Source organism: Dendrobates tinctorius, unplaced genomic scaffold (assembly GCF_039654945.1).
Source record: "Dendrobates tinctorius isolate UK_male_01 unplaced genomic scaffold, ASM3965494v1 ptg000232l, whole genome shotgun sequence".
Classification (NCBI taxonomy): domain Eukaryota; kingdom Metazoa; phylum Chordata; class Amphibia; order Anura; family Dendrobatidae; genus Dendrobates; species Dendrobates tinctorius.
In genome coordinates this window covers 5065640-5080000 of record NW_027361899.1, presented here as the reverse complement: position 1 = coordinate 5080000, position 14361 = coordinate 5065640, and the positions used below count along the sequence as shown (strand labels likewise).

The 14361-nt window shown below is 56.9% G+C and overlaps 1 protein-coding gene across 2 annotated transcripts in view; it reads right to left on the bottom strand.

Moving 5' to 3' along the window:
* The window catches only part of ZFAND3 (zinc finger AN1-type containing 3), a 239952-nt gene extending 226004 nt beyond the window's left edge, over positions 1-13948 (bottom strand). The window contains exon 1 of one of the 2 annotated variants that reach the window (XM_073556275.1): positions 13509-13948. In XM_073556275.1, the coding sequence (XP_073412376.1) occupies positions 13509-13579 (71 nt within the window). In that variant the 5' untranslated portion in view covers positions 13580-13948. The remainder of the gene's footprint in view (positions 1-13508) is intronic. The other variant, XM_073556274.1, reaches the window with a different exon arrangement.
* Between the last annotated feature and the right edge of the window lie 413 nt (positions 13949-14361).

Below are 14361 nucleotides of genomic sequence, written 5' to 3'. Positions count from 1 at the left end.
CCTCCGGGAAGGCCCCTGGGCCGGACGGGTTTCCCATCAAATTAGGCTGGTTTCACATTAGCGCTTTTTAAGCGCACGCACGGCCGGGGGTGGCTCCGCCCCCGAGCCGGCTCTCTGCCCGGCGTGCCTGCCCCTTGCTTGTAGCGCCGCCTCCTAGCGCACAGCGGCGCCTGCGATCGGCGCACCCCATCTTTAGCATAGGGTGCGCAGGCCGTGCGCTAGTTGCGCTTTGACCTGCGCTGCGCACTTTTGACGGTGCGCCGTGCGCGCCAAAATCAAACTTTTCGGATTTTGGCGCGCACGGCGCACCGTCAAAAGTGCGCAGCGCAGGTCAAAGCGCAACTAGCGCACGGCCTGCGCACGATCTGCGCACCCTATACAGGAAATCCCGAGAGATATTGGCGCCACTTCTGTTGATCGTGTTTAAGGGGATTTGGGGAGGGGGGGGGGGGGCAATCCATGCCGGAGTCCTTCTGCGAGGCTAATATAATAGTGCTTAGAAAGGAGGGGAAGGACCCTTTAGACTGTGGATCTTATCGCCCCATATCGTTAGTGATTGTGGATTATAAGATTTTTACAAAAATTTCGGCCACCAGGCTGATCTCAATTATACTGGAACTTATACACCCCAACCAAACCGGTTTTATGCCGGGTAAAAGCACCTCCGTTAATATTAGACGAGTCCAGTCTGTGGTCCAATATAGCTCTACGATACCAGATGACAAATGGGCATTGGCATCGCTGGATGCGGCCAAGGCATTTGATCCCCTTGAATGGCCTTTTCTCTGTGCATGTTTACAGAAATATGGATTTGGTGATAGGTTTATAAAATGGGTCAATATATTGTACATGAAACCCAAAGCTCGTGTCTTTGTAAATAGCTCCATATCCGAGTCCTTTCCACTACATAGGGGAACCCGTCAGGGGTGTCCCCTCTCCCCGGCCCTTTTTGCTCTTGCGATTGAGGCATTGGTAATTCGTATAAGATCGTCCCCTAATATTTTGGGCATAGAAATAGCGGATCGGGCAGATACCATAGGCCTATATGCTGACGATATGGTGATATTTATGGATAGAGTGGAAGAAGCACGGATACGGGTGATTGCCACTAAATAAATTTAGCAAATACTCTGGCCTGTATATAAGTTGGGAGAAATCCGCCCTGATGCCCCTCTCCCATGCCATGATGCCACGACTTGAGACTCTCTCCTCATTGCCTATTGCACCAAGCTTTAAATATTTGGGTGTTTATATATCTCAGAGCAGCACACTTGATTGGAGGCTTAACATACATCCACTGTTGGAAACGGTTAAAGCTAAATTTGCATCTTGGAGTAAACTCCCGCTGTCGGTAGCCGGACGCATTAATTTAATTAAAATGATATTACTCCCTAAGCTTAACTATTCTCTTCAACACAGTGCTGTGGTGGTACCCAGGGCCTTCTTTGGGAAATTGAACTCCCAAATTACGTCCTTTGTATGGGGGGAAAACTATGCCCAAACTCAGGCTGTCTATCCTGCAAAGACCTAAAAAGGGGGGGGGGGGGGGGCAGCGTTACCAGACTTTTCTATATTACCTGGCTGGACTGGCCAAAGCTATAAGTGGATGCCCGGTGATTATCTCCCTAACTCTGAGAACCACCTGCTCCATGCCGCACGTGCTAATTGTCCACTGGGATTCTTGGAATCGTGGAAAATAAATGTCCCCCCGTCTGCTGCCCCTACTTCGTCTGGCGCGATCAGTGTGGAAACAGATTAAGAGGGTGATTGGCTTTGGGGATATTGTAGCTGAAATGCCCTTGTGGAATAGTAGTTATCTTCCGACACTACTAGAACACCCAACATAACGTCTCCTCTATAGGTGATTTGCATGATAATGGAACCCTATTATCTTTTGAACAAATACAGGTTAAATGCGATGCCCCGAGATCCCAATTCTTCCGCTATCTGCAGCTAAGGTCGGCCTTTCAGTCGCACATGATATCAGTAGGTGCAGACAGTGCTATTTCGTCTCTACCCCAGTAGGAATCCTTAAATCACAGGGTCCCCAGGGTCTCATATCCTCTTCGTACACATATATGCTGTCAGTAGGGGCGGAATCCACCATAAACTTGGTTAAAGGGAGATGGGAAAGGCTCGTCCCTGATACACAGAGAGGAGTGGGAAGAAGTTCTGGAGTCTTCGGTTGGGGTATCGCCGTCTATTAATAACAGAATGGTTTATGATATATATAATTGTATCAATCATATCCGACACGACTCTTCAGGATGGGCCGACTCCAATCATCGGAATGTTTGAGATGTCATTTACTAGATGCAGATTTTAGTCACATGACCTGGCAGTGTCCCATCAGCGCACAATATTGGAAAGAGGTGACATCATTATGAACTTCCCTGGGTCACGCTCCTGTTCCCCTTGAGCCGCTGGTTTGTTTGTTTGGGGTATGGGATGAGGAGACTTGGGACCACTATACTGGGATCTTTTTACGGGAGACGCCATTTATGGCACGAAAGGTTCTGGCATTGCGGTGGATTGAAGGCTCATGTCCTTCCCTTAGGACCTGGATTGATTTAGTGAATTCGATTATCCCATATGAACGTACACTGTATCGAAACAGAGGGTGCCCGGGTAAATTTGGGAAGATCTGGGAGAGGTGGAACTCCTCTCATCTTACTCTGTAAAATGGAGACATCGCAGGTTGCTTTGATAGCTGCCCTCAGCTCGTCTGCATTGTTGGGTCTGGTGTCTCTCATCTTCCTCTTAACAATACTCCACAGATTCTCTATGGGGTTAAGGTCAGGCGAGTTTGCTGCCAATCAAGCCCAGTGATGCTGTTGTGTGTACACCAGGTATTGGTACTTTTGGCAGTGTGGACAGGGGCCAAGTCCTGCTGGAGAATGACATTTCCATCTCCATAAAGCTTGTCGGCAGAGGGAAGCATGAAGAGCTCTAAAATGTCCTGGTAGACGGCTGCGCTGACTTTGGTCTTGATAAAGCACAGTGGACCTACACCAGCAGATGACATGGCTCCCCAAACCATCACTGACTGTGGAGACTTCACACTAGACCTCCAGCAGCTTGGATTGTGGCCTCTCCTCTCTTCCTCCAGACTCTGGGACCATTGACAACAGTCCGGTTCTTCTTCTCTTGGCCCAGGTAAGACACTTCTGGCGTTGTCTATTGGTCATGAGTGGCTGTCACAAGGAATGTGACACTGGTAGCCCATGTCCTGGAGACGTGTGTGTGTGGTGTGAAGCAATGACTCCAGCAGCAGTCCACTCCTTGTGAATCTCCTCCACATTACTGAATGGCCTTTTCTTAATCCTATCCAGGCTGCAGTTATCCCGGTTGCTTGTGCACCTTTTTCTACCACACTTTCCTTCCACTCCACTTTCCATTAATATTCTTGGATACAGCGCTCTGTGAACAGCCGGCTTCTTTAGCGATGATCTTTTGTGGCTTCCCCTCCTTGTGGAGTGTGTCAGTGACGGCCTTCTGGACATCTGTCAGGGCAGCAGTCTTCCCCATGATTGTGGAGCTACCTAAAAAGACTAAGGGACCTTTATAAACACTTAGGAGCCTTTACAGGGGTTTATTGTTAATTATTCTAATTTCCTGAGATAATGACTTTTGGGTTTTCATTGGCTGTAAGCCATAGTCATCAACATTACCAGAAATAAACCCGTGACATAGATCACTCTGTGTGTAATGACTCCATAGAATAGAGGAGAGTCACTGTTCCAATTGAAGAACTGAAATAAATTCAGTTTTTTATGATAATCTAATTTACCGATAAGCACTTTTAGGCTGGAGTCGCACTAAACGTTTGAAAAATCGGTCCGAGTCTCCGTGCTGAGAGTCGCACGAGTATAATGCGAGTACAATCCGATTTTCCACACCTAGCATCCGATTTACATCCGAGTGCAGTGTGATTATAACATGAGCTTTTACATAGAGCAACTCACTATGTCATTTACACATCATTTCCAAAGGAAATATTCTTCAAAACACACATACAGCATATGTTAGATAGAATAAAAGCCGTCAATTCATCTGCTGCATACAGTAAAATCACAGCGTGACAGGTTACAATAAAATAGATATAGACAGATAGAATAGAGATATATAGAGGTCAGTGACACACATATGTATATATAACATAGAAGAAAAGCCGGCAATTCATTAGTACAGTGTGTACAGCTTACCGTACATGTATTTAATAGAAAATTATTTTTCTGAAAAAAAAATGGCGTGGGCTCCCACATAATATTCGTAACCAGCAGAGGGGAAGCCTTTGGCTGGGGGCCAATGTTTATAGCCTGGGAAGAGGGTAATACCCATGGAGCTTCCCAGGCTAATATCAGACCAAAACTGCATACTTAGACTTTACTGGCTATTAAAATGGGGGACCCTAAAAAAAAAAAAAAAAAAAAAAAAAAAAAAAAAATGATGTAGGGTCCCCCTATAATTAATAATCAAAGGTTATGCAGACAGCTGCGGGCTGATATTAATAGCCTAGGAAGGGGCCATGGATACTGCCCCCCCAGGCTACAAAACATCAGCTCTTAGCTGCCCCAGAAAGGCGCATCTCTAAGATGCGCCAATTCTGGCACTTAGCCTCCCTCTTCCCACTTGCCCTGTAGAGGTGGCAAGTGGGGTTGAAGGTTGGGTTTTTTTTTTTTTTAATTTCAAATAAGCGGACTTTATTCTGGCTGTGTGTTTGTTTACAATATAACTATAGGATTGGTAATGGATAGGTGTCTTATACATGCCACTCCATTACTAAGCCATGGGCTTGATGTCACCAGACAATACAAAGGTGACAACAACCCCACAAATATTACCCCATTTGCCACCAGCACAGGGCAAATGGGAAAAGATGTGAAAAGCATCAGAATTGGCACAACTAATAGATGTGCCTATTCTGGGCGACTGTGGGCTGCTATTTTTGGGCTGGGAGGGGGTCAATATTCATGGCCACTTACCAGTCTGAGAACACCAGCCCCTTGCTGAATGCTTTATCTCAGCTGGTTGTCAAAAATGGAGAGGACCTAAGCTTTTTTTTTAATATTTATTTAAATAATTAAAAAACAACTGCATGGGGACCCCTCTATTTTTTTGTAACCAGCCAAGATAAAGCTGACAGCTGAGGGTTGCAGCTCACAGCAGTCAATTTTGCCTGGCTCCTTACCAAAAATACAGGGGAACCAATGTCTTTCTTATTTACTTATAGCGCAGTCGCCAGCTGATATTTCTATCAGCTACACCTGCTTTCCCTCTTATTAGCAGCAGCGGGCGTATGCTGATGGGTGTTGTAGTCCCATCAGCCGACGCCTGTGAGCGGAGAAACTTTTTACCTCCGGTCACAGTTGCGGATTCACGCTGTCGTTTGACAGCAAGGGAGGACACTATGACTGGTGAGAATAATCTTACCCCAATCAGAGGCAGTGTTTGTCACAATGACATGCAAAAGACAGCGTGGCAAACAATGGATGTTCGGGCAATCCATTCAAGTGAATGGGATCCGGGTTTGGATACCCGAACCAAACTTTTTTTTTATTTTTTTAACTGTTCAACCAAACACGCTGGACCCAAACATCCAGGGGTCCATCCATCTCTACTCAGGATCAGTAATGTAATGTATTTACACAGTGACTGCACCAGCAGAATAGTGAGTGCAGCTCTGGAGTATAATACAGGATATAACTCAGGATCAGTAAGGTAATGTATGTACACAGTGACTGCACCAGCAGGATAGTGAGTGCAGCTCTGGAGTATATTACAGGATGTAACTCAGGATCAGTAATGTAATGTATGTACACAGTGACTCCACCAGCAGAATAGTGAGTGCAGCTCTGGAGTATATTACAGGATGTAACTGAGATCAGTAATATAATGTATGTACAAAGTGACTGCACCAGCAGAATAGTGAGTGCAGCTCTGGAGTATAATACAGGAGGTAACTCAGGATCAGTAATGTAAAGTATGTACACAGTGACTCCACCAGCAGAATAGTGAGTGCAGCTCTGGAGTATAATACAGGATGTAACTCAGGATCAGTAATGTAATGTATGTACACAGTGACTGCACCAGCAGAATAGTGAGTGCAGCTCTGGAGAAAAATAAAGGATCAGTAATGTACAGTCATGGCCAAAAGTTTTGAGAATGACACAAATATTATATTTTCACATGATCTGCTGGCCTCTGGTTTTTATGTGTGTTTGTCAGATGTTTTTATCACATACGGAAATATAATTGCAATCATATTATGAGTAACAAAAGGTTATATTGACAGTTAGAATGAGTTAATGCAAGTCAATATTTGCTCACCTCGTCTTCTCCGAATAAGCCGTTTTCCAGATGTCCCAAACAATCGAAAAGGGGATTCATCAGAGAAAATGACTTTACCCCAGTCCTCAGCACTCCACTCCCTGTACCTCTTGCAGAATATCAGTCTGTCCATGATGTTTTTTCTGGAGAGATGTGGCTTCTTTGCCACTCACACCTGCCTGCTGCCATTCCTGAGCAAGCTCTGCACTGCTGGTAGCCCGATCCTGCAGCTGAAACACTTAAGAGACGGTCCTGGCGCTTGCTGGTCTTTCTTGGGCGCCCTGGAGCCTTTTTGGCAACAAGGGAACCTCTCTCCTTGAAGTTCTTGATGATGCGATAGATTGTTGACTGAGGTGCAATCTTTCTAGCTGCGATACTCTTCCCTGTTAGGCCATTTTTGTGCAGTGCAATGATGACTGCACATGTTTCTTTAGAAATAACCATGGTTAACAGAAGAGAAACAATGATGCCAAGCACCAGTCTCCTTTTAAAGTGTCCAGTGGTGTCATTCTTACTTAATCATGACAGATTGATCTCCAGCCCTGTCCTCATCAACACCCACACCTGTGTTAATGGAGCAATCACTGAAACGATGTTAGCTGGTCCTTTTAAGGCAGGGCTGCAATGATGTTGAAATGTGTTTTGGGGGATAAAGTTCATTTTCTAGGCAAATATTGACTTTGCAAGTAATTGCTGTTAAGCTGATCACGCTTTATAACATTCTGGAGTATATGCAAATTGCCATTAGAAAAAATGAAGCAGTAGACTTTGTAAAAATTAATATTTGTGTCATTCTCAAAACTTTTGGCCATGACTAATATATGTACAATGTATAACCTTACAATAACCCCAGCAAAGAACAAACAGATGAACGGCATACTAGGGCACACAAATCACCACATTAACAGACGGAGCTATTTATCTGAAGTATTGCGGTATATATTTCAGTCAAAAAACATGAATATTTTAATGTGAAGCGAAAAAAGGAGAAATATGCAGCACTCACCGATATAGCTGAAAAACTGTGCGTCTTTATTTCACATGAATTCCATCAATAGATGTGTGGACATGCAGGACGTTAGAGGAATGCTAGGGGAGGGAGGTCCACCTGGACCCGTAGAAGCGAGTAATCGCGAAACGGCTGTGGACCGGCACCTCCCTCCCATAGCATTCCTCTAACGTCCTGCATGTCCACATATCTATTGATGGAATTCATGTGAAATAAAGATGCACAGTTTTTCAGCTATATCGGTGAGTGCTGCATATTTCTTCTTTTTTCGCTTCACATTGAAATAACCTTACAATAATTCTGTTCTGAACTGCAGAGAACAAAAATTTTGTAAATACTAACTATAGGAACTCATCCTAAATATTGTAGAGGTAGTCTACTACAGCCAATTGTCCACCTCCTGTAGGCGAAAACTCCCTAAAATGACGCACATCAGTACACATTTTGCCCTGTAGGCACCATTACAGTCTATGGCCCTGTCGGCGCATACATCCGAATCACGTTTTGCCGGAGGTCCAGACGTAAACCCTAATGGGGGTCACCTAAGGGGTGCCAAAACTCAATGTGGAAGCACCATAAGACAAGGGGGTGAGAACATAGAGTCTCAATAACACAAAACTGTCACTTCCCTAAGGTGCACGGGATCAATGACTCCAGCGCAGACTCTGGCGCTCTTTATTCTTGTGGTTACAGTGCCCATTGTGGTCATTGTTATTTCATGAATGGTGAATCAATAATAAGCAAAAAATAAGAAATTTTGTGATGTTTCTTATCTGAGAAATCTGCTCCGTTTTTCCTTCTGAACACATCATTTAGGCCACGTTCACACATTCAGGATCCGGTCAGTATTTTACATCAGTATTTGTAGCCAAAACCAGGAGAGGAACAATCAGAGGAGAAGTGTCATAGAAACTCGTCACCACGTCTGGATTATCACCCACTGCTGGTTTACAAATACTGATGTAAAATACTGACCGGATACTGATCGTGTGAACGTGGCCAGACTCTAAAAATTCTCAATTGTCAGGTAAAATTCAGTGAAGATGAGATGACAGCTGGTGCTGATAAGATTCTATGTAGAGGGGAGGAGCTACAAGCAGAGCTCCTCCTCCTCATCAGCATAGAACTCTATGAGCACCAGCTGTCATCTCCTCTCAGGAAAGTATAAATCTGTTTTCACAAAATCCTGTGACAGAGATCAGTGCTGGCGCAGAAAGCAGATTTCTCTGATAAGATCTATCACAAAGTTTCTTATTTTTACATGTGCTACTGAGTAAGGAAAGAAAAATCAAAACAACGGTGACACTTTCACATGATACGAGAAAATATCGCCCACAAACCTAACATTTTCATCAAAACTTGTAGCTTAAAATCCAGGGGAAGTTTGGGAGGAGCGTGAATTATATTTGCGCACAAGTTAAGCAAAAAAGTTGTAAATGTGACCACAAAAATCAGGATTACAATCATCTGGTGCTGCATATTGTCAGGGAGGGTGAACAGTGTGGGGGTAATGGGGGTCAGAGTACCAGTGTAGGGCACACGGGGTCAGGGCCGCGCGGCGTACGGGGGGGGGGGGGTCAGGGACGCGCGGCGTACGGGGGGGGTCAGGGACGCGCGGCGTACGGGGGGGGTCAGGGACGCGCGGCGTACGGGGGGGGTCAGGGACGCGCGGCGTACGGGGGGGGTCAGGGACGCGCGGCGTACGGGGGGGGTCAGGGACGCGCGGCGTACGGGGGGGGTCAGGGACGCGCGGCGTGGCGGAGTACGGGGGTCAGGGCCGCGCGGCGTGGCGGAGTACGGGGGTCAGGGCCGCGCGGCGTGGCGGAGTACGGGGGTCAGGGCCGCGCGGCGTGGCGGAGTACGGGGGTCAGGGCCGCGCGGCGTGGCGGAGTACGGGGGTCAGGGCCGCGCGGCGTGGCGGAGTACGGGGGTCAGGGCCGCGCGGCGTGGCGGAGTACGGGGGTCAGGGCCGCGCGGCGTGGCGGAGTACGGGGGTCAGGGCCGCGCGGCGTGGCGGAGTACGGGGGTCAGGGCCGCGCGGCGTGGCGGAGTACGGGGGTCAGGGCCGCGCGGCGTGGCGGAGTACGGGGGTCAGGGCCGCGCGGCGTGGCGGAGTACGGGGGTCAGGGCCGCGCGGCGTGGCGGAGTACGGGGGTCAGGGCCGCGCGGCGTGGCGGAGTACGGGGGTCAGGGCCGCGCGGCGTGGCGGAGTACGGGGGTCAGGGCCGCGCGGCGTGGCGGAGTACGGGGGTCAGGGCCGCGCGGCGTGGCGGAGTACGGGGGTCAGGGCCGCGCGGCGTGGCGGAGTACGGGGGTCAGGGCCGCGCGGCGTGGCGGAGTACGGGGGTCAGGGCCGCGCGGCGTGGCGGAGTACGGGGGTCAGGGCCGCGCGGCGTGGCGGAGTACGGGGGGGGTCAGGGCCGCGCGGCGTGGCGGTGTACGGGGGGGGTCAGGGCCGCGCGGCGTGGCGGTGTACGGGGGGGGTCAGGGCCGCGCGGCGTGGCGGTGTACGGGGGGGGTCAGGGCCGCGCGGCGTGGCGGTGTACGGGGGGGGTCAGGGCCGCGCGGCGTGGCGGTGTACGGGGGGGGTCAGGGCCGCGCGGCGTGGCGGTGTACGGGGGGGGTCAGGGCCGCGCGGCGTGGCGGTGTACGGGGGGGGTCAGGGCCGCGCGGCGTGGCGGTGTACGGGGGGGGTCAGGGCCGCGCGGCGTGGCGGTGTACGGGGGGGGTCAGGGCCGCGCGGCGTGGCGGTGTACGGGGGGGGTCAGGGCCGCGCGGCGTGGCGGTGTACGGGGGGGGTCAGGGCCGCGCGGCGTGGCGGTGTACGGGGGGGGTCAGGGCCGCGCGGCGTGGCGGTGTACGGGGGGGGTCAGGGCCGCGCGGCGTGGCGGTGTACGGGGGGGGTCAGGGCCGCGCGGCGTGGCGGTGTACGGGGGGGGTCAGGGCCGCGCGGCGTGGCGGTGTACGGGGGGGGTCAGGGCCGCGCGGCGTGGCGGTGTACGGGGGGGGTCAGGGCCGTGCGGCGTGGCGGTGTACGGGGGGGGTCAGGGCCGTGCGGCGTGGCGGTGTACGGGGGGGGTCAGGGCCGTGCGGCGTGGCGGTGTACGGGGGGGGTCAGGGCCGTGCGGCGTGGCGGTGTACGGGGGGGGTCAGGGCCGTGCGGCGTGGCGGTGTACGGGGGGGGTCAGGGCCGTGCGGCGTGGCGGTGTACGGGGGGGGTCAGGGCCGTGCGGCGTGGCGGTGTACGGGGGGGGTCAGGGCCGTGCGGCGTGGCGGTGTACGGGGGGGGTCAGGGCCGTGCGGCGTGGCGGTGTACGGGGGGGGTCAGGGCCGTGCGGCGTGGCGGTGTACGGGGGGGGTCAGGGCCGTGCGGCGTGGCGGTGTACGGGGGGGGTCAGGGCCGTGCGGCGTGGCGGTGTACGGGGGGGGTCAGGGCCGTGCGGCGTGGCGGTGTACGGGGGGGGTCAGGGCCGTGCGGCGTGGCGGTGTACGGGGGGGGTCAGGGCCGTGCGGCGTGGCGGTGTACGGGGGGGGTCAGGGCCGTGCGGCGTGGCGGTGTACGGGGGGGGTCAGGGCCGTGCGGCGTGGCGGTGTACGGGGGGGGTCAGGGCCGTGCGGCGTGGCGGTGTACGGGGGGGGTCAGGGCCGTGCGGCGTGGCGGTGTACGGGGGGGGTCAGGGCCGTGCGGCGTGGCGGTGTACGGGGGGGGTCAGGGCCGTGCGGCGTGGCGGTGTACGGGGGGGGTCAGGGCCGTGCGGCGTGGCGGTGTACGGGGGGGGTCAGGGCCGTGCGGCGTGGCGGTGTACGGGGGGGGTCAGGGCCGTGCGGCGTGGCGGTGTACGGGGGGGGTCAGGGCCGTGCGGCGTGGCGGTGTACGGGGGGGGTCAGGGCCGTGCGGCGTGGCGGTGTACGGGGGGGGTCAGGGCCGTGCGGCGTGGCGGTGTACGGGGGGGGTCAGGGCCGTGCGGCGTGGCGGTGTACGGGGGGGGTCAGGGCCGTGCGGCGTGGCGGTGTACGGGGGGGGTCAGGGCCGTGCGGCGTGGCGGTGTACGGGGGGGGTCAGGGCCGTGCGGCGTGGCGGTGTACGGGGGGGGTCAGGGCCGTGCGGCGTGGCGGTGTACGGGGGGGGTCAGGGCCGTGCGGCGTGGCGGTGTACGGGGGGGGTCAGGGCCGTGCGGCGTGGCGGTGTACGGGGGGGGTCAGGGCCGTGCGGCGTGGCGGTGTACGGGGGGGGTCAGGGCCGTGCGGCGTGGCGGTGTACGGGGGGGGTCAGGGCCGTGCGGCGTGGCGGTGTACGGGGGGGGTCAGGGCCGTGCGGCGTGGCGGTGTACGGGGGGGGTCAGGGCCGTGCGGCGTGGCGGTGTACGGGGGGGGTCAGGGCCGTGCGGCGTGGCGGTGTACGGGGGGGGTCAGGGCCGTGCGGCGTGGCGGTGTACGGGGGGGGTCAGGGCCGTGCGGCGTGGCGGTGTACGGGGGGGGTCAGGGCCGTGCGGCGTGGCGGTGTACGGGGGGGGTCAGGGCCGTGCGGCGTGGCGGTGTACGGGGGGGGTCAGGGCCGTGCGGCGTGGCGGTGTACGGGGGGGGTCAGGGCCGTGCGGCGTGGCGGTGTACGGGGGGGGTCAGGGCCGTGCGGCGTGGCGGTGTACGGGGGGGGTCAGGGCCGTGCGGCGTGGCGGTGTACGGGGGGGGTCAGGGCCGTGCGGCGTGGCGGTGTACGGGGGGGGTCAGGGCCGTGCGGCGTGGCGGTGTACGGGGGGGGTCAGGGCCGTGCGGCGTGGCGGTGTACGGGGGGGGTCAGGGCCGTGCGGCGTGGCGGTGTACGGGGGGGGTCAGGGCCGTGCGGCGTGGCGGTGTACGGGGGGGGTCAGGGCCGTGCGGCGTGGCGGTGTACGGGGGGGGTCAGGGCCGTGCGGCGTGGCGGTGTACGGGGGGGGTCAGGGCCGTGCGGCGTGGCGGTGTACGGGGGGGGTCAGGGCCGTGCGGCGTGGCGGTGTACGGGGGGGGTCAGGGCCGTGCGGCGTGGCGGTGTACGGGGGGGGTCAGGGCCGTGCGGCGTGGCGGTGTACGGGGGGGGTCAGGGCCGTGCGGCGTGGCGGTGTACGGGGGGGGTCAGGGCCGTGCGGCGTGGCGGTGTACGGGGGGGGTCAGGGCCGTGCGGCGTGGCGGTGTACGGGGGGGGTCAGGGCCGTGCGGCGTGGCGGTGTACGGGGGGGGTCAGGGCCGTGCGGCGTGGCGGTGTACGGGGGGGGTCAGGGCCGTGCGGCGTGGCGGTGTACGGGGGGGGTCAGGGCCGTGCGGCGTGGCGGTGTACGGGGGGGGTCAGGGCCGTGCGGCGTGGCGGTGTACGGGGGGGGTCAGGGCCGTGCGGCGTGGCGGTGTACGGGGGGGGTCAGGGCCGTGCGGCGTGGCGGTGTACGGGGGGGGTCAGGGCCGTGCGGCGTGGCGGTGTACGGGGGGGGTCAGGGCCGTGCGGCGTGGCGGTGTACGGGGGGGGTCAGGGCCGTGCGGCGTGGCGGTGTACGGGGGGGGTCAGGGCCGTGCGGCGTGGCGGTGTACGGGGGGGGTCAGGGCCGTGCGGCGTGGCGGTGTACGGGGGGGGTCAGGGCCGTGCGGCGTGGCGGTGTACGGGGGGGGTCAGGGCCGTGCGGCGTGGCGGTGTACGGGGGGGGTCAGGGCCGTGCGGCGTGGCGGTGTACGGGGGGGGTCAGGGCCGTGCGGCGTGGCGGTGTACGGGGGGGTCAGGGCCGTGCGGCGTGGCGGTGTACGGGGGGGTCAGGGCCGTGCGGCGTGGCGGTGTACGGGGGGGTCAGGGCCGTGCGGCGTGGCGGTGTACGGGGGGGTCAGGGCCGTGCGGCGTGGCGGTGTACGGGGGGGTCAGGGCCGTGCGGCGTGGCGGTGTACGGGGGGGTCAGGGCCGTGCGGCGTGGCGGTGTACGGGGGGGTCAGGGCCGTGCGGCGTGGCGGTGTACGGGGGGGTCAGGGCCGTGCGGCGTGGCGGTGTACGGGGGGGTCAGGGCCGTGCGGCGTGGCGGTGTACGGGGGTCAGGGCCGTGCGGCGTGGCGGTGTACGGGGGTCAGGGCCGTGCGGCGTGGCGGTGTACGGGGTCAGGGCCGCACAGGGTCTCTGAGGTGAGCCTGCGCCCCCCACCCTCGGTGCCCGGTCTCTTACCCCCAGAATCCGCAGGGGCAGCGCGGGGGGAGGCTGGGCGGTTTGCTCCGCTCGCTGCCGGTGTCTCCCATGTCTCACAGGCCTGGGCCGCTCTCTCTACACCAAGGCCAGGGTCTCCGCGCCGCTCGCACTCCCTGCTGCCCCTGAGCTGTCCGGGACCCTCACAGGATAACGGCCGGGGACGGGGCCGGCGGAACGCGGCGACTCCGGGGCGACCAGTCCGAGGCTCCAAACCGTGATTCCAGGCCGGTCAGCTGGAGGCGGGTCGTACCAACTGCAAAATGGGGGAGCAGCCACCCTGGAGCGCGGCACAGGAGAGCGGTGCCACCCACAAGCCACAGATGTCACTGTCACCACAGCATAAACGACCAGAAATATCAGGCACCGCGGTATTACCGGCGCCTCCACGGTCACAGCTCTACCAAAATGTGCTCCATAAGTCCCAGCACCCCTCTTTACTTAATGGTATAGTCCTCTCTGGAGTCTCAGTTCAGGCGAAGAGGCACAGACCTGAAATCAGCTGGAAAAGGACGAAACCATTCCGCCACTGGGGGGGGTACATTGTACTGTGAGGTATTCAGTCCCGACCTGAGTCCAGACATTACATGATCCTGACAGGAAATCAAGAAAATACTGGGAACGAATGAAGAATGATCAGAGGAAGCTTAATTATCAGAAAAACAAGCCCTGATGTGCTGACTGTACCGAGGAACCCCCCAGCAGCAGGTGGTACAGGCCGCAGAGGGAGCTGGGAGGATGAAGTTGGACCAAAGCCAAAATAGAAGAGGAAATAGAGAGATCAACACGATCTACCCCTATATACCGCGGGTACAGTGCATCTACCCCTATATAC